Source organism: Phodopus roborovskii, unplaced genomic scaffold (assembly GCF_943737965.1).
Source record: "Phodopus roborovskii unplaced genomic scaffold, PHOROB, whole genome shotgun sequence".
Lineage (NCBI taxonomy): Eukaryota > Metazoa > Chordata > Mammalia > Rodentia > Cricetidae > Phodopus > Phodopus roborovskii.
Window position 1 is genome coordinate 36,527,716 of NW_026126433.1, and position 23,904 is coordinate 36,551,619.

At 35.4% G+C, this 23,904-nt stretch overlaps 1 protein-coding gene across 1 annotated transcript in view; it reads right to left on the reverse strand.

Moving 5' to 3' along the window:
- Dcaf6 (DDB1 and CUL4 associated factor 6) overlaps nt 1-23,904 on the reverse strand; it is a 105,158-nt gene that overhangs the window by 23,930 nt on the left and 57,324 nt on the right. The window contains exons 11-13 of the mRNA XM_051186180.1: nt 22,529-22,702; nt 12,108-12,167; nt 2,270-2,387 (exon numbers count right to left, since the gene is read on the reverse strand). Coding sequence (XP_051042137.1) covers nt 2,270-2,387; nt 12,108-12,167; nt 22,529-22,702 — 352 coding nt within the window. The remainder of the gene's footprint in view (nt 1-2,269; nt 2,388-12,107; nt 12,168-22,528; nt 22,703-23,904) is intronic.

Consider the following 23,904-nt stretch of genomic DNA (forward strand, 5'->3'; position numbering starts at 1 on the left):
TCCATAGAACTTAGCGCCTTCCAAATGCTACACTGTATACTTATTTATTGTATTTATTGCCTGCTTCCTCCACCTAGAATGTAAGTTCCAGAGGGCAAAGATTTTTTTTTTTAAAAAAACTATTTTTCTCATGCATTTCCAATGTCTAGAACAATCCTTGGCACATAGAAGGTCTTCAATAACATTTGGAATCCTATTTCATTAGGCTTTACTATAAGATACATTCAAACATAAACACACATGTAGACCAGTAAGCTGAATAACACACAATCACATATTAATCAATCACACAACACATAATTATGTATTAATAATATATTAACATGTGATATATTTGTACATAATATACTTTATAACAGCATATGATGTATTTACAAAATATATTAACATGACAATATATTATATTAATGATAGATAATTACAAGTGATTATAAATAACTGACATTATTGTATAATGCTTTATATAATTATGCTAGCACATAATTGTATGTTTATAAGTACCATATTGTCAACAAACATTAATAAATTGCTAACCACATAAAGTTAAATAAAAATATTTGGATAATGCTCAATCAAAAGGTCTCTAAACAGTGGGAAATAAAATGTTTACATAAATTGATTTCTTAAATGTAAGAATCAGCTATATATATGAACAAAATCAGAAATGTCATTAAAGACAATATATATAGTATTAAATGAATATAAAAGTCCAACCTTTTGGGGGAACTCATGGACTCCAGTCTGATAGCTGGGAAACCAGCATAGGACCGACACAGATTCCCTGAATGTGGTGTTAGTTGGGAGGACTGGCCAGTCTATGGGGCCTCTGGTAGTGGATCAGTATTTATCCGTAGTATACGAATGGACTTGGGGAGCCCATTTCACATAGAGGGATACTCCCTCAGCCTAGACACATGGTTGAGGGTCTGGGCCCTTCTCCAAATGATATGACAGACTTTGAAGATTCCCCATGAAAGGCCTCACCCTCCCTAGGGAGCAGAAAGGGGATGGGATAGGGATTGGTGGGGGGGGAACAGGGTAGGATGGGAGGGTGAAAAAACTGGGATTGATATGTAAAACAAGCCTGTTTCTAACTTAAATAAAAATTATATTAAAAAGCCCAACCTTTCTAATAATAAATTAAATAACAAGTAAAATTATTTTAAAATCATGATTAAAAAAAAATAAATACATTGAACAGAAGAGTAAAATATGTTTGTTCATTCACTAACTGAAACGTAGAAAGAGAAAGCCCTTTGAAAATGAATTGGCAATATCTTTTGATCTAAATGTAGTTCATCCCTGGAAATATATCTCACAGATATGATGCTAAAGGTAGGAAAAGTTTTAAAATGAAAGTCTTTCGCTCAATAGGTTAAAATAATAAGTTCATTTTCCAATTAAAAGGGAATAAATAAATGCTCTATAACAGTCCTACTGGATGGACTAGAAAAACAACAATTAGTAAAGTAACTAAAGGAAAATAATGTTTAGTTACAGTTAATAATGCTTACTATAAAGTTAAGTTTAACAAACACAGAATGGAGTATATTCAGCATAATAAAAATTATAACAAAAACCATGCACTCAGAAAGAGAGAGAACAAAGACTAAAATATTTTGAACTAATGTAGGTGATTATGTTATTGCTTGTATTTTCTATCAGAACAAACATCCCAGGATGACAAACACAATTTGCTAAAATTTTAGCAATATAAATTCTCAGGCCTGGCTCCCAGCTAATCATCAGCAGGTAGGACTTGTTGACCTGTGGGGTTTTTGAGTTTGATTTATTTTGTTTTGTGTCTTACACACACACATACACACATGCCAGAGTAAAATGCTGGAGAATCTTCCTCTATTGCTCTACCTATTTATTGGCTTGAGACTGTTTATCACTGAATAGGAGCTCCAGGGATTACCAGTCTGCCTCCCAGTGCTAGGGATCCAGGTGCATACAGGTAAGTGCAGCTATGCTCAGCTTTTTAACATGGCTGCTAGGGATTCCAAACAGGTCCCCATGCTTGCATAGCAAGGGCTCTTATCCACTGAGAGTGAACTATCTCAGCAGACCCATAATCTGTGTACTTACAAGTTCTTCAAGGAATTTAAAGCACAGTACAGTTTCCACAACCAATACAGTACAGCAAAAACAAAACATAAAACGAAGTACAGAAAAAGCAGATCTAACCCAATTTTACAAAAAAAAAAAAGAACAAAACAAAACAAAAAAACCCAACAAGAATGTCTTCACAAAAACGTTAACTTACCATTCATCTGTAAAGTTCAGTTTTATTGTGCTTGTAGTTGTTCCTTCTGTACTGTAGTGCAAGCTTAAAACTGGTTCACCTGTCCCTGGCTTGGGGCTCAGCCTTTCATTATTGTTATCTGAAAATTGTGTTTAAAAATTTGAAAAAGTCTCTGAAACCAGTAAACATATGACATTTCCTAAAATTTAAAAGAACTTAAGTTAGCTTGTTCTTGTCATAATTTTTGTTCATGTTAGGTTCTCCTTTAAAGTCCAAAGCAGCATTATTAATTTCTAGCTTTGCAACACAACTCCTTCAGATTTAGAAGGAAATCAAATATACTAAAAATCATATCCTTTGATTAAAGAATCAAAAGCTATGCACATGCAATGACATACATAATAAACCAGCACCTTACTTAATACCTATGATTTACTTTTTAGCAGCTTGAGCATTGGAAAGGATTAGCAGCAGCTGAAGTAAGATGAAAGGGCTCTCTGCACAGAGCTGCTCAGGCAGATGCTACTGAGTTCTCTGTTCTCTCAGGACACACTCTATGGCAAGGCAGCAGTGCACTGGGCTTTGGCATTTTGTAAAACTGCTTCAATATTTTAGCATATTTCAGCTAATTAAGTCTTAACTAATCTTGCAAAAAAAGTTATTTCTTAATAATGGACAGAAATTTTACCTTAAAGTTTTATAGAGTACATGCACAATATATAATGTCTTTGAGTACAGCCTGGTACATATAGTGAGTTCTAAGCCAGCCAAGACTATTTAGTAAGATCCTGTCTCTAAATCAACTAATCAATCAAACAAAAGCGGCAAATCAAAGCCACAGAAACTGTAGAGACTATCCAAAACCCTCTCCCCAAAGAGCAAATGGACATTCAAGGACACAATGCAGCAGAACTTTAAAACTTCCCATTTGATGGTCATTAACAGCTTGTGGAAACACAAGAATACACAGGGAATAAAAATTAAAAATACAAAACCAAGTTATCAGACGCTTTGGCTACTTGTCTCCAGAGAGAAAATTCATCTGTGGTTATCTCTTTTTCATGACATTCATTCCAAAACTGATATAACAGTGAGTTATTTTCCTAAAGATAACAACAAATCACAACTTTAAAAAAATCCAAATTACTCAGGCTTCTTTTCTGCTTTTACAACAGTGCCAAGAGTGGGCCCCAGGGTCAATAGCGAGCCCCCCCCCCCCGAGTGTTCTACCACTGCACTAGATGTACAGGCCTGAGCAGGTTCTCAACTTTTGTTACAATAAAGGACATACCTTCCCTTTGCTCCTTTTGAATATACGGAGCATTTTGAATATATGGAACCTCTGGTCTACCTTATAACCAGGAAACATAAAAGCATTTCAATAACTCACAGAAGCAGAAAGGAGAGGGCAGACCCCAAGGGACAAGGGAATTGAAAAAACTCAATTCTTATACTATATTTCAAGTCCTAACTTGTGAGAAATCTTGACTTACATGATTCTTACTTTAAAATAAAAGTATAAATAGAAAGCTGGCATCCAAAATTATAAAAATAACTATATTCTATTCATTTTTACTCCATCCTGAATATAAGCAGCTACTAAGAATGAATTAATAACCCATAACAATATTCTCTTTCTCTCTCCCCCTCCCATCAGTGTCTCACCATGTAACCTTGGTTGGTTGAGAACTCACTCTGTAGACCAGGATGGAGCTGAACTCAACTCACAGAGATCCTCCTGCCTCTGCCTCCCAAGTGCTAGGATTAAAGCTGTATACCACACCAAAGCAGGCCTATAACAATGTTCAACACTTCAGCATTGTACTTAGGGTGTTGGAGGAGGCATTTTACAAAACATCATTCTAGTAAAAGCACAAAACTTTACCTTGGGAAAAAATGTTAAAAATAGACTTTTACATCTGTCTAGTCCTTTACCACTAAAAGTTATAGTTGCTAATCATTTGGCCACACAGTTTTCCTTTATTCTTTAGTTATGCCGTTGACATTTTCATCCCATTGATAATAAAAGACACTATTGTTTCAAGGTTGCTATAACTGGGACTAAAGCCTGGAGTGGTCAAGGACACAGGCACAGCTAGAGTTGGTTCTTTCAGAATAGCTTATAAAATATTTTGCTATTATTTTTCCTCTAAGGTAAGGAAGGAATGGAAGGTATGGTACCACACATCATGAAGCCTATACCAGGGAGGCAGGGGCAGGGCTCCAAGTTCAAGGTCAACCTGGTCTACACTGCAAGTTCCAGGCCAGCCAAGGCTACATAGTGAGATTCTGTCCTGAGGGGAAAAGGTGTGGGGAAGGGTGTAAAAGCAAGTGTACTGAGCAATCCTCTCCAAGAGGACCTGAGTTCAATTCCCAAAACCCATAGCTCATAGCTTTCTCTAACTCCAGCTCCAGGAGATCCAACATTCTCTTCTGGGCTTTATGGGCAATTCCCAATCCATCCCTACCCCAACCCCAAAACCCCAAAACCAACAACAACATTCTTTTTGGAGAAAATGAAAAAGACAGTTATATACAATTATATGCTATTACTATACAAATATAGCAAGGAAGAGAGAGAACAGCACAGAAACATGTCATTAACATTTGTACAACACCCTGCAGACCCCTCCCCAGCAAGAAGCCTCTAGGTAATCAACAACAGTCACAATTTCTTTCCAAGAGTCATCTATTACAAAATTATTCACACAGTTATAAAATGGGACAATATTTATAATATAAAATGAGTACAGCTGATCGACATTTTTCCTTTCAACTCTTAAATGAACTCATCAGACTTGACTCAAACTGGCCAATGATTGTATAAATGGAATGGCCTCTGGGTACTCCAATTTCATGTTCCTGAGTTTAATGATTTCCATATAGCTGAACATAAATTGTGTCTCTAGCAGAGACACTATACAATACAGAACTTGACTTCTTCAAGTGAAGTACTAGTGTGAGTTTATATCCAAGGATTAGAATTTATTTCTAACTTTCCTCATTCCATTCTTCTTAGCTTATGCTGCTTTGCATGACTATATGCAACTTATTAAGACGGGTTTTTCTGAGAAATATTGATCCCCCCAAAAAAAAAAAAAAAAAAAAAAAGAAATATTGATCCCCTAGCTAAGAATGGATGTAATTTGGGGGCTGGAGAACTGTCTCAGAGGTTAAGAGTTCTGGATGCTCTTACAGAGGACCTGGATTTGATTCTCAGAACCAATATGGAAATTTACAACCATCTGTAAACCCAGTTCCAGAGAATCCTTGCTTGCCTTGCCTCCATGGGTACCAGGCACACGCATAGCACACGGACATACATGCAGACAAAACACACATGCACATAATAAACAATAATACTTTTAAATGGATGTAATTCACTGTGTGTGATAAAATGCATATTTTAAGCTATAACTTCCTAAGATACTTCAAAGACCAACAAATTAATGATTTGTTTTTATATCACCTAAAGGATATTTATAAACATTTAGATTTCCTCTGCCTTGTTTAGTTTGCTTTAAATAGGAAGAGCAAACACATTCTAAAAAACTACTTCAAAGCCATACTCATTATATAATACACAGATCTTTTTTTAATACTTATCACACAATATTTTTTGTCTTTACTTCAGATGAGGCAGAACACAGTAATCACAACCATATATGGCAGAGCCAGCCTGCTCAATCATATTCCTAATGTTTGCTAGCTATGTGTAGTCTTACACAAGTTTCTTAACTTTCCTTTATCTCAGTTTCATCATCTGGAGAATGAAGAAAAGTATACCTACTCCACGAGGATGCAGTGAGGATTAAGGAAATTAACAAAATGGTATAATGCAATATCTGGTACAATAAGTATGGTATTAGGCTGTTGTTGCTATTATTATTATTATTATTATTATTATTATTAATTCAATGTTGCAGTAGCAGAGCATTAGCTCTATCTAAATATCTATCTATCCATCCATCGTCCATTTATCCATCCACCCACCCATTCTACCTAGCCCATATAAACAGGTACTCAACTATCTATTTTACTTGTTTTTAATATATGTCTTGGAGTCTTGCTTTCTACAACAGAAAATAACAATAATATCCTTCTCGTTATATTAAAATATAGGCAGTAACAGAAGTAAAATCCCTTCTTTTCTCCCCCGCCCAAGACAAGTCCTCTTTATGTAGCCCTGGCTGTCTTAGCACTATGTAGACCAGGCTGGCCTTGAACTCACAGAGACCCACCTTCCTCTAATTTCTGAATGCTGGGTTTAAAGACATGTGCCACCATACTTGGCTCAGAAGTAAAATTCTTAACATAAAAACTTAGTAGATGTCAATTATTACCAAAGACAATTCTAAGTTAGAAAATAACTAAACTAGAAGCATAGAAAACAATTTATAGAAGAAGTAGAAGAGTACAACTAACATGTGAAATAAAAATACGGTTTAATGTCTAAATGATGAAAAACATCACCAACTGTCAGATTCTACACTGAATACTGGGGTGGTGGTGATGGAAACTACTCATTTCATTCCAAATAACTAACTGGTAGATATTAAATCTAACAAACACACAGAATCTGGAGTGAAGTCTCATCTTTTGTCCACTAGAATTTAAAATACACTATTTATAGATGTGTTCTGGGGTGGTAAATACTGAATTAACATTTCTCATTAATTTAACAGGATTGAAACGTTAGACACCTATTACAAATAAAAAATTCAGTATATACTTAATGGCTATTAAAAATACTACTTGAGCCAGACATGACAGTGCAGCTATTGAAGGGGTGGAAGCAGAATGACCTCAAGTGTAAGGCCAGGCTGCAAAACTCAGACCCTGTCATTAAAAAATAATATGCAGGGGGCTGGAGAGATGGCTCAGTGGTTAAGAGCAGTAGCTGCTCTTCTAGAGGTTCCAAGTTCAATTCTCAGCTACATAGTGAGACCCTGTCTTAACATAAGATTATATATATGTGTGTGTGTGTGTGTATACATATTATATATTCATATATTATATATAGATTCATGCAATATATTATACACACATATATAAATATGTTTATATGTGTGTATGTTATATATGTATTATATATACATATAATATATTCAAACATATGCATACATATATGATATAAAGTATGCATGTGTAATATGTATTTATATCTATATAATATATATAAAAATCATATCATAGCTTTTTTAGGCAGCAAGCAAAGTACATGATAGAAACATTGTGCTTTGCTCATAATTAGCACAGGAGAGCCACCCATGTTTGTGTACAACTTTAAATTTTGAAAGTATGAAAGAGTATTTATCATATAACAATGTCTGTTACTTGATTTTTTCTCTATCATTTTGTTTGTTTATAAGGCTATTGATTAAAGGAAATAGAGACTACTGAGACAAAGTCAGGAGTGGGGGATATGCTCTTGTACTCCCAGCTATCTCGAAGGCTGAAACAGTATTGCTTGAATACAAGACTTCAATCAGCCTGGGCAACAAAGCCAGACTTCTGACTGCATATTTTATTTCTTTTTCATATTTATAAAGACACAATACTTTTTAAAGTTTGATATTTATGCTGCAGAAGGTATATTTATCATCATCTAGGTGATCAGGTGTTTTCTATACTATTTATATTTTCACAGTAGTTCCTAGATTTATTTATGGGGGGTAGTTATCACAGATAAAAAGGTTAATAATAATTAATAATGTTCAGTTTCAATAAGTTAATTTCACTGATGAATTTTTACTTTGAATAATTACATACATCACTGCCTGTCTATGCAGCATTGGGAGATGTTTGGATCATGAATACTGAGTCCTCGCTAATGGGCTAATGTCAACTTCCAGAAGTGAGTTCTTCCTCAGAGGACTGTCTAAGTTACTGATAGGGTAAACTGTTATCAACTAAATTTGGCTTTAGCTTTCTCTAGCTTTCCTACTTCACATCTGTCTTCAATACACTTCTGATTGTCCCTCCATTCTTTGGTAATGCATGAAGCAGAACATGACCCTAACTAAAAGCCAAGTAGATAACTTCCAGAGCTATGAGTTGAAACCTTTCCTTATCTTATTCAGTCTCCCCTCTCCCCTATCCTCTTTCTTTATGCTCCTCCCTCCTTCCTTTCACACACATACATTTTAAAGACAGGGTCTTTCTATGCAGACCTGGCTGGTCTGGAACTCACTGAGATCCACCTGTCACTGCTTCCCAGGTATTAGGATTAAAGACACGTGCCACCATGATCAGCACTTAAGTATTCCTTAATAGCAAGAGAAAATAGACTAAGGTAAGTCAAAGCCAACATTTAAAGGATACCCCCACCCAACACACACACTACCAAAAAACAGCTTATGTATCTTCTTTTCCCAACAATCTGTTATTCCTGAAAGCTCTACCTTTCAAGATGATGGTTTACATAATTTTCTCATTAATTTCTAGCTAACCAGTTTCAAAGTATCACTCATTATTACCATTACTGTCATTATTTTGATTATTTTGTAGTGGAGACATAATTCACACTACTAGATAAGACAAACAATCTACTCCAAGCCCAAGTTCCATTCATTCTACTTCATGAAGATTTTCAAAATTTACTCATTTCCCACTCCTACTACCTTAGATTGGATTCTTCAGTCTCTTACCTGGTTTGTTAAAATAATTTCTCATATGTTCTGACTTTCTTCAATCTTTATCTTCTATTTATTCATCTATAATATTGCCCAAATGAATTTTCCAATATGTAAATCTGCCTATTATGCTGAATTTTCCTAATTGAAATAGTTTCCATAGCTCTGGACACTTAAAGAATTAATAGTGGTACATGAAGCAGAGGCATAGGCATTGATCTCTGAAGTTCCAGGCCAACCTCGTCTACATAGAGAGTTCCAGGCCAACTAAGATAAATTAAAAGTGAGACCCCATCTCAAAAAATAAATAAAAATAAAGCCCCCTCATCAAAACAAAAGCCCTGACCAAATATTGGTACCAAAAAAAGACAGTATGATTTCATACACTGCATATAAGTAACATGAATAAAAAAATGTATAAAATATGGAGAGAGTTATATACGAAACAACCCTCCAAACAAATACATAATTGCAAATCTAATGAGAGCAAATAACTAGCCACAAAGAAGGAAAGGGGAAAGTACTACATTCTGGGAAATCATATTTTTTTGAGATTGACATTTAAAGGATAAGTATATATTGTTTGTCATCATCATCAACAACAACAACAAAGCAGTTTGAGAGTGGGAACAGTGGGTGTAAGATATCTGAGTAGGAAAGGAGCTCCGAGTGTTAGCAGACTGGAGGCAGGCTACTTGGTAAGAGCACAGCAAGTGAGCATGATGTTAGCAGACCGAAGGCTTCTAGGCAACACCACAGTGATGAGCAGAGTTTAGGAGAATGAAGGCAGCTTGGCAAGAACACAGTAAAGGAGCAGAATGGCCAAAAATAAGGTTAGGGAGAAAAGGGTAGTTCATGTGTGCCTTATAAGACATGGTATGAACTTCACTAGTTTTCAAAGGTTAAAGTAACTTTAGATGGAAAAATGACACACTTTTCAAAGGTTCACTGTCTGCTAGTAAAGAAGAGACTAGGCTTGAGTAGAAGTGAGAAAGTCAGTTACAAAGTTATTACTTTAGACCAGAAGTGACAGACTGTTGGCAGGCAGATTGTCTTAACTTCTAAGGTACAATTTATCTTTGGATAATACATATTGCCATAGGTAAGCCTACATGCTTAGGCCATTTCCCACTGTTAGGCCATTTATGTTCATAAGTCTTTATCATAAAACTACATTTTCAGTGGCCTTTTACAATGAAGTTTCTGCTTAACACAACTGGTATGAGACTTATACAACCTCTCTAGATGTTACAATACTACATGACAAGTTGTATTAGATGACCACCAAAACAAAGAGCCTCCTACTTTGTATCTCTAAGCCAGTCAACCTCACTAAATGGCATCACCATTCACTCAAGCATTGAGGCCAAAACTGGGGGAGTTAAACTTGAATTTTTCCTTTCTTATATCCCCAAACCATATATAAATGAGGTACCAACTAAATAGGTATAATATTTAACATAAATCTACAGAAATTATTCTATATGGTTAACTAAACATGAATCTGGCTATAGTATAATATAATGTGATGGTATAATTGTATACCATTTTATTTCTCTGTATAAAGATAAAACATGGTTCATTTTGTTCTCAAATTCATTTACTCTATTTTTTCTTTTCCTCCCCACCCAATTTTTTACATTGTATTTTGCTTGTTTTTTTTTAAAAACACGGATTGTCACTCTAACCCATGGCAATTCCCCTGCATCAGTCTTCTGAGTACTGGGATTAAAGGCAAGAACTGCCATGCCTAGCTTTACTTTTTAAGAACAGGAAAACAACAACAAGGAAACAAAACACATGTCATCAAAAGATTTACAAATAAATTATTTAAGACTGAAAGTACCGAAGTTCCTCATTTGTTTTACATTTAATTTTTGAACATTTCTCTAGGACAGTTAAAACTGAGCTATTTCACACTAGACACTACAGAAATATTAATTTCTTCAGTCAACTAGTGAGTCCTCCTACATATGTAACCTTTCAGCCTACCAAGTCTTACACATTTCATGCTTATTCACAATTTTTAAAAAATTGTGAAATCTATTAGCTACCCATTTGCCCTTTTCAACTGAGAAAACTGTAGTCACGGGGGTAAGATGGCTTAGCAGTAATGGCTGAGCAGTAAAGATGCTTGTAGCCAAGCCTGACCTGAGTTCAATCCCTGGGATCCATTCAGTAGAAGGAAAGAACTGACTCCTGAAAATTATCCTGTGATCACTATGCAAGATTGCACCATGGCATGGACCTCTGATATACACACATACCACATAAATATATAAATAAATAAATTAAAGTTATTCTTTGCTGCTTAATATCACTAACATTATTATATCACAAAGTGCTTAGAATACTGGAAAGAACCCTGAGCTATTATAAGCTCGACAGTGCTTAAGCTCCTCACAGTCTTCCTTTCCACATTAATCTTCTCATGTGCCTCTTTTGTTGCCAGAATATTGTCCTTTTCCAATTCCTCTCTGTACTGAATGTATCAGATCTGCTAGGCATAAAGCTTGACCGATAAGCCTGTGATTGTATCTAGCTCTAAACGAGCCTTCACTACTTCAAAAAAAAGTACCAGTGGAACTGCAAGAGGTTTTCCCTGCTGACTGGATATCTCTGGGTTTTATAAGCATAATGTTTAAAATTAAAAGTATTAGCGCTGAGTGGGGTAACAGCAGAACTCAAGAGAAAGACTAAGCATAGCCACTGGCAGCTCAAGGCCAACCTGGGCTACATATAAAACCTTGTCTCAAACAAAACAAAACAACAACCTATTTTGAGTTTCATCACCAGTTAAGTATGACACAAAACCAAGTGTCATTACCATAGCAACCTAGTAATATGAAATATTACTACATTCAAAATAGCTTCTAAATGAATAATGGGGCAATATGCTAACCTTAAACCACAGTTCTATATGACTTTATGATCTATAGCTATAATAAAAGTTATATCTTATATTCATTACAAACTGTTAGAGGGAGAAACTTCAAAGTTGTTATAAAATGTTGAAGGCAGAAATGAGCTTACACAGAACATAATTTGTTCAGGCCACGAGAGCCCTTTGTGCACAATGCCATACAAGATAATTTAGTCCATAAAATACTGACTGAACACCATAATTAAAATGATATGCTAAGCAAAATCAAGAAAGAACTTTGTTTATGCATTGCAATAAAACTATGGATGAATGGGCTTAGCGCATCTCCTGTTGCACGCACCCTGTTGCTCATCAAGTGACATGGATCCGAGCTGTTTGTTAACCACAGAAGAAGGAGAATCTGAAACAAAAATGAGATTTCAACTTAAAAGTAAGCAGCAGAAAACTGCACAGCAATGTTATGATAATCTCTAAGCTTAAGAAACAAATGTATAAGGCAGGGAAGACGAGTAAGTACTGTGGTGTGTTTCCCAAGCAGTGAGTAAGCAGGGTCATGTGCTTAAGGTGTTATTCCAGGCAAGCATTTAGCAATCTTGAGAATGTGTTGAGAATCTACTTCCATGCACATATCTTTAATCAAATTCATCTAGCACAAATATAAGGTGCTAGATAGATAATTAGAAATATGGTATTTCCTCTAAACAGAAGATGCCTTGCCTTTCTTCAGTTCCCTCACCAGCTCTTCAGATGGCTTCCACCCTGCCTTGGGAGGTTCAAAGCATGAAATGAGATGCTCACTGGACTGTGTGAGATGCTTTTTTGCTATAACATGAGCTGAAGTAGTTGTGATGTTTAACAACAAAAAGTGGTTTATAGGGAAAATAGTCAATGAATTAAATACCTTTAAAGAAACATGTATCTTTAAAAACTCTATGGTACATTGTGCATAATGAAACTATACTCTGTGAAAGCTTAGGCTTCTTTATAGAAGTACCTGGTAGAAAGAGAAAAGCAAGATGAGAGCTTAATGGTCTGTGCTTTCTACTTTCTACTATGGCTTCAAACAGTACAACTTTATTTTGATCTTTTGGACACACCAGGTCTTCATGTGAGAATTTATTTCATTATTGGGTTCTAATTTTTAGAAAACACTGGAATAAAGGAATAAATGGAAATAACATTTTGGCCAGGTGTAAACAAGTTTTAATTCTGATAATCAGCAACATTTTTAGGCAGATTCTTCTTTCTCCCTATCAGCCTGGGATACAGTACCAGTACCTTAACAAAAGTACTGAAGAATGCAAGTTACACATCCCTTGTCTGGAAAAACAAAAAACAAAAAGACAAAACAATCCCACAAATCCTGAAAATGCTATAAAATCTAAAATGTTTTCAGTGCTGACATGACACAAATAGAAAATTTCACCACTAATCTCCTATGATAGAATGTAGTCGAGTATAGATACATTAAAAGCACTGCATAAAATTACCTCTGCTGTTTGCATCAAAGGTACAGAAAGCACAAAGGAACTTCCTGCTTAGCCCTGAGTACTTCCCTTAGACATCCTATTAGGTATATGTGATTATTCCCCCCAAAATGGTACTTCTGATCCCAAGCATTTTTGGACAAAGGATACCTAACATAGAGAAGCCCCAGTTCCCCAGTAGAGCTACAGCAAAAGGAAAAAGTGTGGGTAACAAACACAGCTTCGCATCAAATGTGAAAATGGCCCCTAATTTCTAAGAACCTTTGCTCTAGTTCTCAGTGAATGTTGATAATAAGGCCTATCTCACTTAGCACCAACTATATTCATAACAACATTTCACATCTTCCTAACAGATGTTAATGATTATCCTTTGCTGAATTGGTAAGGGAAATTTCAAAATATACCCTGGTTTCATACCCAATTCATACTATTTGATCACTTCTATTTGTAGTCTGAAGCCTGCTACCAGCATCATTCTATTACCCTCACTCAAGTCTTCCATCTTCTAGTATCATACCAGTTTGTTCAGAGACTTTGATAAACCATGACATTATTTTAAAGTGTGAAGCTTTTATTCATCTTTACCTATCATCTCTTCACCAGAATAATTGGTTAAGAGTCTTTACTACACAAGAAGGAACATGGGAATGGTTGTGTTTATCAGTTCCTTAATCTACCATACTTTTCTCTTTTAAAAGATCTATCATTGATTCATTTTCAATATAACATTGCCACTTGTGTTATTTTGGAAAAATAGGCAATTAAGTATTTAGAAATAAAGTTACACTTTTCAAAGTAAAATAAAAAACAAGTCAATTAATTAAACATTGGAAAAACCTCCTTAAGAGTCTTTTACAAAATACAGTTCATCCCTCTGGATTTCATTACACATTTCCCTATGTTCTTATTTAACAATCAAAAGCTTTAGGATAACTCTAAGGCCATTAAGAAATGCACTTCACAAATATTATTTTTTTACGTTATGGAATGCATAAATCTTCTTGAAGTAAAGTGTATCTTGTTCTTTCAATTAAAACTGAGAAAGTATCACTAAAAACCCACTAATGAACATCTTCAATGCTAGCATCTACACAAAATTGTATTTAAGCCTTCCAGCATTTAAAATAACACAATAAATCAACAAAACCTAAAAAATTTTCATTGTACTCTTTCTAAGAATTACTTGTTATTCTTAAAAATTTTCAAATTACATTTTGTGTACTAGTCTATTGTGTATGGATGCACACATGCTATAGCTAGCTCATATGTGGGAGTCAATTCTCTCCACCATGTACGTCCTTAAGATTGAACTCTAGTTGTCAGGCTTGGTATCAGGGCCTTTACCCACTTACTGAGTCATCTTTTGGTCCAACATCTTTGTTTTGTTTTGTTTTTGTTTTTCAAAACAGGTTTTCTCTGTGAAATAATCCTGGCTGTCCTGGAACTCACTTTGTAGACAAAGCTGGCCTTGAACTCACAGAGATCTGCCTGCCTCTGCCTCACGAGTGTTGGGATTAAAGGTGTGTGCCACCACCACCCAGCTTGGCCCAACATTTTTTAAAGACTAATATGTATGGCACTTTGGCTTTTGTCTTTAATTTATAATTTTGGGACTATGCAACTCTTTTCAGAATTATTATTTTCCTATAACATAAATATGTTAAGTAACATGCTTTTCTAATACTAAGTATTCATAAAAGCCTATACCTCCTGTTACAGAAATACTTCCAAATATTAACACAACAACCAAGAGAATAACAAATAACAACAAAATTTTAAGAAGCTTAAACTCATTGCTGCAACTGTTTGTATATTCTACTCTTTATTTCTGGAAATATTTCAGAAGGCATCATTACTAAATAAAAATCAGAATATATGGTCCACTACTAAAGGCAATATTGTAAGTCAACATATTTAAAGTATTTTAAATTATATTATTTTAAAGGTAGAAATAAATGTTAAGCAAAAGTTCATTAGTACTAAGCTCAATGTATATAGTAGTCATTTACTGTGTATTTCTCCCAAATCTGCAGTTTAGTACTGAGAAAATCCTTCAGTCCTTTAACACCAGAATTTTTTAATTATAGAAAACAAAAAGCTATAATCTAACATATAACAAGATTTCTTCAGCCATATTTCCTGGATTTGAATGGCTTTTCACTCAATAATATTGCAACCCTGGGCAAGTTATTTCAGTTGTCTCAGTCTCATTTCTAAATCTATACAAAGGGATGCAGTACTCTTTTAATGAGATGGCCCATGTAAGTTATCTAACATATAGGGAAGAGTCATTTCACATAACCACTACCTCCCTGGTTTTCAGAGCTATGGTACTGACTGAAAAAGCATGATGCAAAATTGTCTTCAAATTTTGCACTATATATTCATTTCCTTACAGTTAAAATCCTAAGATTCATTACTGTTTTCCTCAAGACTCTAACAGTTAAGGTAATTATCAAAGGCTTGTATCACTAGGTCAATGGCATGTCTGATTTATTAATGCACAAAGGCTAAAACATGAACCAATGCATCCATTTCAGAAGTGCTACATTGGCTGTCATTGTTAACATTGTGGGAAGGCTGACAGTAAATAGGGCCTGCTTGCACTGGACATGCTAAATGCTGATTTTTCCAATATGGCTCAGTTTTGGAAAGCCCTTTTTCAAAAATAGTCATCAATGCTTTATACCCTATTAGGGTATAAAAATCACTTTTTTTTTTTTTTCCAAATCGGCAAAACCGTGCCATAAAGTGAAAAAACAGTTCCTACCTGACCCTCTCTAGGCTGGCTCCATGCTCCAGTGGGGCTCTGTGGTGGTTGGGCCAGTACCAGTAGAATCCACAGGGTGTTGTCACTCTGAGCAGGAGCCAGCAACCCATGACTTCAGGGGACCTGAAATGGAAAAACAGACCTGGGCTTTAAATGAGCCATATACTGAATGCCTCTGTTGCGGCTAGTTAGGACATTCATTTGATAAATGTATAAACAGCTCATTCAGAATCCTCACTGCTGTTTACCTTCAATGGTCTTGATATGAAGACAATATGAAGAAGTAAAATATACTATAAATAAGACGGTATTTGCTTATAAGTATTAAGAACTACAAATTTGGGGAGGGTGGAAGGGGAGAAAGGAGGATGGAAGGGCAGTGGGGAGGAGAACGTGAGGGAATGGAATGGTCGAGTTGTGGGAAGTTCAGAGAGGGAGAACAAGGAAAGAAATATCTTGGTAGAGTCATTATGGAATTATCGAGAAACCTGGCACTAGGGAAATTCCCAGGAATACACAAGGATGACCCCAGATAAAACTCTAAGCAGCAGTGAAGTGGGTGCTTGAACTGGCCTTTCCTGTAATCAGATTGAGGACTACCATAATTGTCATCATAGAACCTTCATCCAGTAATTGAGGGAAGTAGATGCAGACATCCACAACTAACACTGGGCTGAGCTCCTGGAGTCCAGTCGAAGAGAGGGAGGAGTGATAGATAATAGGAGCAAAGGGGTCAAGACCACGATGAAACGACAGAAACAGCTGACCTGAGCTAGCTGGAGCTAACTCCAGACTGACAGCTGGGGAACCTGCATAGAACTGAACTAGGCCTCCTGAATGTAGGTGACAGTGGTGGCTTGGGCAGTGTGTGAGGCCACTGGCAGTGGGACCTGGATCTATCCCTAGTTCATGAACTGGCTTTTTGAAACCCATTTTCTATGGAGGGATACCTTGCTCAGCCTAGACACAGTGAGGAGGGCCTTGGTCCTGCCTCCCACATAGTGATAGGACAGACTTGACTCTAGAAGGGAGGCCTTACCCTCTCTGAATAGCAGATGCAGGATGGGGGGTTGGGAAGGTGGGGAGAGTGGAGGAGGGGAGGAAGAACTAGGATTGGTATGTAAAAAATTATATAAATAATTTTTTAAAAAAAAAGAACTAAGAATTTATCTATTTCATCTTTATAGTAGTATATTACCTAACTATATATTAAAATAAGATGGTACTATCTCACAAGTTAAAAACTATGTGTGTGTGTGTGTGTGTGTGTGTGTATGTATGTACACACACACACACACACACACACACACAATCTATCTCATCTCTATGCCATCTGTTATGTAGGGTAGGTTATAGTACCTAAATAAACTGGCAACTAGGAAACCCAGACAATAGCCCAAGATTCATCTAGTCATAAGGTAAGGGACAAGAATTCAACTAGTCTCAGACCCAGATAATAATGAAATAAAGAAAAAAGAAAAGGCTTTTTAATGATTAAAAAAAAAAGTGCCTCCAAACCTGAGGGTTTTTTTGTTGTTGTTTTGTTTTTTTTTTTGTTTTGTTTTGTTTGTTTGTTTTTTAAACCAGGATCCATACAGTGGAACTGATTCTTTGCAAGTTGCCCTCTGACCTGCACACATGTTATAGCACACCTCCACCCTCCAGATAGCTAAATATAATTAAAAAATAATGGAACTGGCTTGTAATCTCAGCACTCAGAAGGATAAAGCTTGGAGAGCAAATTCAAGGCCAGCCTAAGCTAGGTAACAAAAAACATATCTCAAACAAAACAAATTACAAAGAAGAAAAGCAAACTGCATGACTCTAACCACAACACTCAGGAAGATGAGACAAGGATCAAAAGTTTAAGAACACCTGGGGATGTAGAGTGAGATCCTATTTCAAAATACTGCCAACAACATCAAAATTGCTGACTTAAAAGTTATGTTGCATTTCCTAAAATCTTAGAAAATGAATTTGAAAATAATCCCTAAATGATTTTCTATATACTTCCTGACTTCTAGTCAAAAATGTACTTCAAAAGAAACAAACTAAAACAGGAGAGAGCGCTCAGTGGTTAAGAGTACTTGCTGCGCTCGCAGACGGTTTCTCAGCACCCATTTGGTGGTTCACAAATCTCTGCACCTCTAGTTCCAGAGGTTCTAATGCCCTCTTCTTGCTTCCAACAGTATTGTAGCATACTGTGCACATATATGCAGGGGAAATACTCATACACATAAAAATAAACACATCTTTCAAAAACTAAAACAAAAATACCTTAAAGTAATCTAAAATTGAAAACTGAAACTTTAAATTTAGTTCTGAAGGATTACTATTTTAGTTGTGAAAACTTTTTTAGGGGCTGGAGGGATGGCTCAGCGGTGAAGAGTGCATATAGTATTTTTGCAGAAGACCCAGGTTCAGTTCCCATCACCCATGTTCAGGGGCTCACAACCACCTCAAACTCTACTTCCATGGGGGGTGGGAGGCAGCACCTTAGTCCTACCCAAACACCTGTGCACAAATGTACACACCACACACAGACACACACACATAATTACAAATAATAAAAATAAAACCTTTCTTTTAGAGTAGATTGATCCATACTCCATCTCAGAGCTGAGGAGCTATGGGTTAGCATGAAGAGCAAACTAAATCACAACAATGTTACTTTTACATCTGAGCCTTTGATTTTTTTTTCTTCTTCTTCCTATGTCCCTAAGAATCAAAGAGCTTCCCCTAGACAATTCAATCACTTCTAGATCTCTAGTCCATTTGCAGATTTTAAACAAGAATTACCATGTAAAACTCTGATGAAAGATTTACAGTGGAGCCATCCCACACTCAATAAAAGAGAATTGTTTCTTATGGTACTGCAGGATCAAATCCAGGGCCTTAGGCATACTAAGCACTGTCCTATCACTAAGCTATGTTCCAAGCTCTAACTCTTTTATATGACTTGTTTTAAACAATAATTTAAAAGTGGTGTCGTCATTATTTGGCATTTCAAAGTTATGTGTTGCATGCCCTTAATTACAACACTTGGGAAGCAGAGTCAGGTGGAGCTCTGAGTTGGAGGCTAGCCTGATCTAGACAGTTCCAGGACAGCCAGGATGAAAGAGAGAAATACTGTCTCAAAAAAAAAAAAAAAAAAAAAAAAAAAGGAAGAAAGAAAACAGAAGAAGAAAGAGAGAAAAAGAAAAGATTAACAAATTACTATATAACATGAATATATAATATTTCACTGTGATTATCAACAACTACTGTCTGGCACCTTTCCACATGATTCCACTAAACCTGTAGATTATTATTTCTGCAAAGTGACTTGTTTTCAACTTTTCATTTAGAAACTCGGTATTATTTCATTCTACACTTGGACTTTCACAGAATTCTAGAGTCCTATGTTTTAAAAAGAGAATAAAATATGTCAAGTCAATGAAATAATTCAGAAAGTTTCTACTTTTACAATTTCTTGATTCTAGTCATGTATCTTTTGAACGCCTTATATCTAAGAAACTTAAATAAGTGGAAAGATAATGGAAGTACCATTTGTTGACAGAATTATAACTTATTTTAAATGTCCTTTATTATTATTGTATCTGCACAAATGGTGTGTGTGTAAGTATGGGCACACATGTCATAGCACACAGAAGGTCAGAGAACAACTTCCAGGAACTAACACTCTCCTTCCCATCGTAGGATCTAGGAATTCAGGACCCATGGCCAACTTCTTTACCCACTGAGCCATCTGCTGGCCCCCAGTAATTTACTGATAGGCAAAACACATCACAAAAAAACATACCTTTTTATAGAAGAAACTAACAAGCTAAAACCAAATATGCCTAAGATAATGTTTTAATTATTCTTAGTTAAAAAATTACCTTTTTGCTAAATTTCCTAATTTCCCTTCAATATTTTAACATTTTGAAATGAAGAATTTTGCCTTAAGCTAACTCATCTTTTCTCATAACCAAAGCTTATTTAATTGAAAAAGAAAACAGACCTTATCAGATGCCTTTTATTAACAGTTTATAAGGCTTTTAGTTACTAATAACATTTCTAGGACAGAGTAAGATGAAAGTAGCACTAGCAAATGAACACAGGGCATGCTATTAATTAAAATTTATTAGGGGATTGGGAATGCAGCTTAGTTAGTAGAGTGCATGCATGAAGCCCCGGGTTCAGTCTCCGAAACTAAATAAACTGGTTGTGGGGGAGCACCCTTGGAATCCCAACATCTTAGAGATAGACACAGGAAGATTAGAATTTCAAGTTCATCCTCAGCCACATAAAGAGTTTGAGGCCCATCTGAGCCACAGGAGACCATTACCCAAGGACAAAACCAGCAAACAAAAAAACTGATCAAGGTATTTCATATAAATAAAATGATAAACACTTAAGATACACATAAAACACTTCCCTTTTAGGTGAAGATATCATTATACACTGAGTGATAGCACTAAGGGCTTCAAATACTAGACCATGTGGACCTTAGGGGGCCAGGACAATTGTTTAATAAGAAAGAAAAGAGAATATTTCTCAACTTCACAGTTGGTAAGCTAGAGCTCCTTAAGAATTACTGGTAATAAATCGGCTTCCAAACTTAGACACCCGTTAGTTAGAATGATACTGAGAGATGAGAGGATATCATCCTATTATTTCACTAAACTATATAATTAGTTTACATTGCTGTTTGCTTTTTTCTGAGGCAGGGTCTCAGTGTATAGCCCTGCTTTGCCTGGGACTTACAATGTAGAATAGGCTGGCCTTGACCATCTGCCTGCCTCTGCCTCCTGAGTGATGGCGTTAAATGTGTGCATTATCACACCCGAAACTACTCTTAAATTTTTGACTCAAAAAAGAACTTACTTCAATTTTCAAGTTTTTAGAACTTTATATGAAAGGTAAATAAGCCTCAACTTACTTTTCCAACACTCATAATGTACTTTATTCCTCATATACTTTTGCTTCCTATCAAAATTTACTTTACTACTTGATTTGTTACTGCTAAATTTTGGGGCTGGCAAAATGACGGAGCCACTAAAGGGACTGACTACCTCCAAGCCTAACAATCCAAGTTCAATCCTCAGAATCTACACAGTGAAAAGAGAATGTTTTTCCCAAATTTTCATCTGTCATCCATGTGTATGTTCCAGGCTTGCATATGTGTAAATGTGTAAAAGCAACACACAAGATCAATAAAAGCAAAAGGACATTAAATATATCAAGACACTTTATTTTTCTTTTCATTGGTTTTTGTTCATGATTTCTTTTTGCTTTAAAAACATTCTGGCTATAGTACTGATAGTAAATTCATTTATTAATATATGCCATTATTGTAATCTGATCATATATATTTAATTTTTTTCTTTTAAATATAAGAAAAGATCACCCCACAGGGGGGAAAAAAATCAGAGGCATTCTAGTCTGACTTTCTTTCTACTAATATAGCCTGGAATAATAACAAATCAAGCCCCCCAAATTTGCTCAAAGTACCATATGTATATTACAAAGGGTGAATTTATTATACTGTACCATAGTATTATTAACAAATGTGCTATAGTTACCATTGCTAGAACATATATTTATAAAGTGGATACATAATTCTATCCATAAATGGTACTGATTAATTCCAAGTAATTAAATCAGAGTTTTCAACGTAATTAACACCCAAACTCATTACACCTTAGGATGTCAAAGCAAAATATATCAAAGTATTATAAATTCATTAGTGTGAGAACCTAAATCATGTTTTTGTTTCTTGATGAGCATTTTAACACATACTGTAATATGCAATAAAATATATAGCACTTACTGCTCATCTTGATAAACTTTTATATGACAGTATCTTTCATTATTCTCAGGAAGTATTAACTAAAAGAATTGGAGTGTTAATACATTATAAGTGGCACTGACTTACTATATAGTATAAGAATTTGACAGCGTAAGAACAGGAAACTGAGATCATAAAGTACTTTTGCTGTCCTACATACAAAAGTTGATTATAGCAGCGTTAAGTAAGAAAATAGTGAAAAAAGTCAAATAATAACAAGAGGGAATAATTGAGCGATCATGCTAGTATGGCCAAATAATCACTAGGGCCATTTAAAAATATTTACAGACTTTTAAAAAAGAAGAGCCAACAGTCTATAGGCATAGGTTCATTTTGGCATATAGGAAATTTCTACAAAAATATCAAAGCTGTCATGAAATTCAGTAGATTTATTAGAAAGTAGTTAAACAGCTTTAAAAGTGATAATATTGCCCCTTTCCAAATAGTTTTCCAGTAAGATAAAGCACTGCTGTACATCCGCACCTCTGGGAAATGCTCCTGTCAATCTGCCCCTCCAGCAGCAGATATTGACCACTCGCTTGCCAGGAAGCAAAGGAAAAGCTGCAAGCACATTAGGTCCCCATTTGAATGGGAGGGGAAACACTGGACTACACAGAGCAGTATTAGACAGCAACTGTAGAAGCGGCTTAAGCACACTTGACATCAATAACCTGAAGCTCGAGGGTCCCGTGAAGAGCCCTCATGAGGAGACTGATCGGAAGTGGAAGTGGAAGGCTGATTCTGGGCCTGTGCTAGCTCTTGCTGCCTCTGCTGCTCAGCCTTCTTAAGCCTCAGCTGCTGCAGGCGCTTACGGAGCAAAGCTATCTCAGGCCCCCTTAAAAATTCTGACACAGATGGGAAAAGAAAGAAGAGAGTAACATGACAAAAAAACAGTACAAAGATGATTACATACTTAAAAAGGGAAACGATTAAATAAGACACATTTCAAAGAGGAATACTAAAAGCAAATTACTGATAAAAATAGTCATTAAAAGTATGAAACAAGACTATACATATATAACCAAATGTTTCTCTTTAATTTTGATGAATTATACACATAACTTCTACAAATATTCAAGTAACCAAAATAATAAAAATAAGAAAAACACTATTTACTTTACGACACTTTACTTCATACTATGGTACTGCGGACCACAATATTATGATATTTGATCACTGTACTATACACACTTAGCCTGTAAGACTCTAAATTAAACATTCAATTTTTCTTTTCTTTGTACAGAAAATAACGCAGAAATGACAGCTATAAATATTAATTTAAATAATCTAAAGAAAATGTAAGTTAATTTACTAACTTCAATCAAGTAAAATTTAATAAAAGGGGTAAATGGTTAAGTATTTGGAAACAATTCTTAGAATTCATTAGATTATTTAAAAATGCAAGTTATGTGATATATCCTTAAAAATGTTCCTTTTTATGTTCAAATTGTCATTAACATTTTCTACTTTAGTTCAAAAAGATTTATACAACATTTTATTAATCTTTTCTGAGGAAATGATCCAGGTGAAAAGAAAAAATTACATGAAATTCTGCAAAGAGGTAGTTGTATACCTATTACATAGGAGGTTTCGGGGACAATAAAACATTGAGCAAAATAATTCTTACCCCTATGGAGTTTACATTCTGAGGAAAAAATAGATACCTACAGGTATCTATATATGTATATGTATATATGTATATATATATATGTATATATATATATAGAGAGAGAGAGAGAGAGAGACAGAGACAGAGAGAGAGAGACAGAGAGACACAGGGAGATCTATACATGTATATGTCCTCCAGGTAACTGGTACAATAAACTAATACAGACGGCCTGGAAGCTAGATGAAGGGGAGAGATTTGTTATTTTGTGAACAGTCCTTAGGAAAGTCTTCTAAGGTGCTGTGGTTTAACAAGGGCCTCAAGGACATGAGACAGTAAGCTACACAGCTATCATGAAAAAGCTGTCCCAACAGGAGGAAAGGGTAAAGGGAATGCTCAGGGGAAATGAGGGAGGTGTGAGAAAAAGGCAGCAAATCTGCT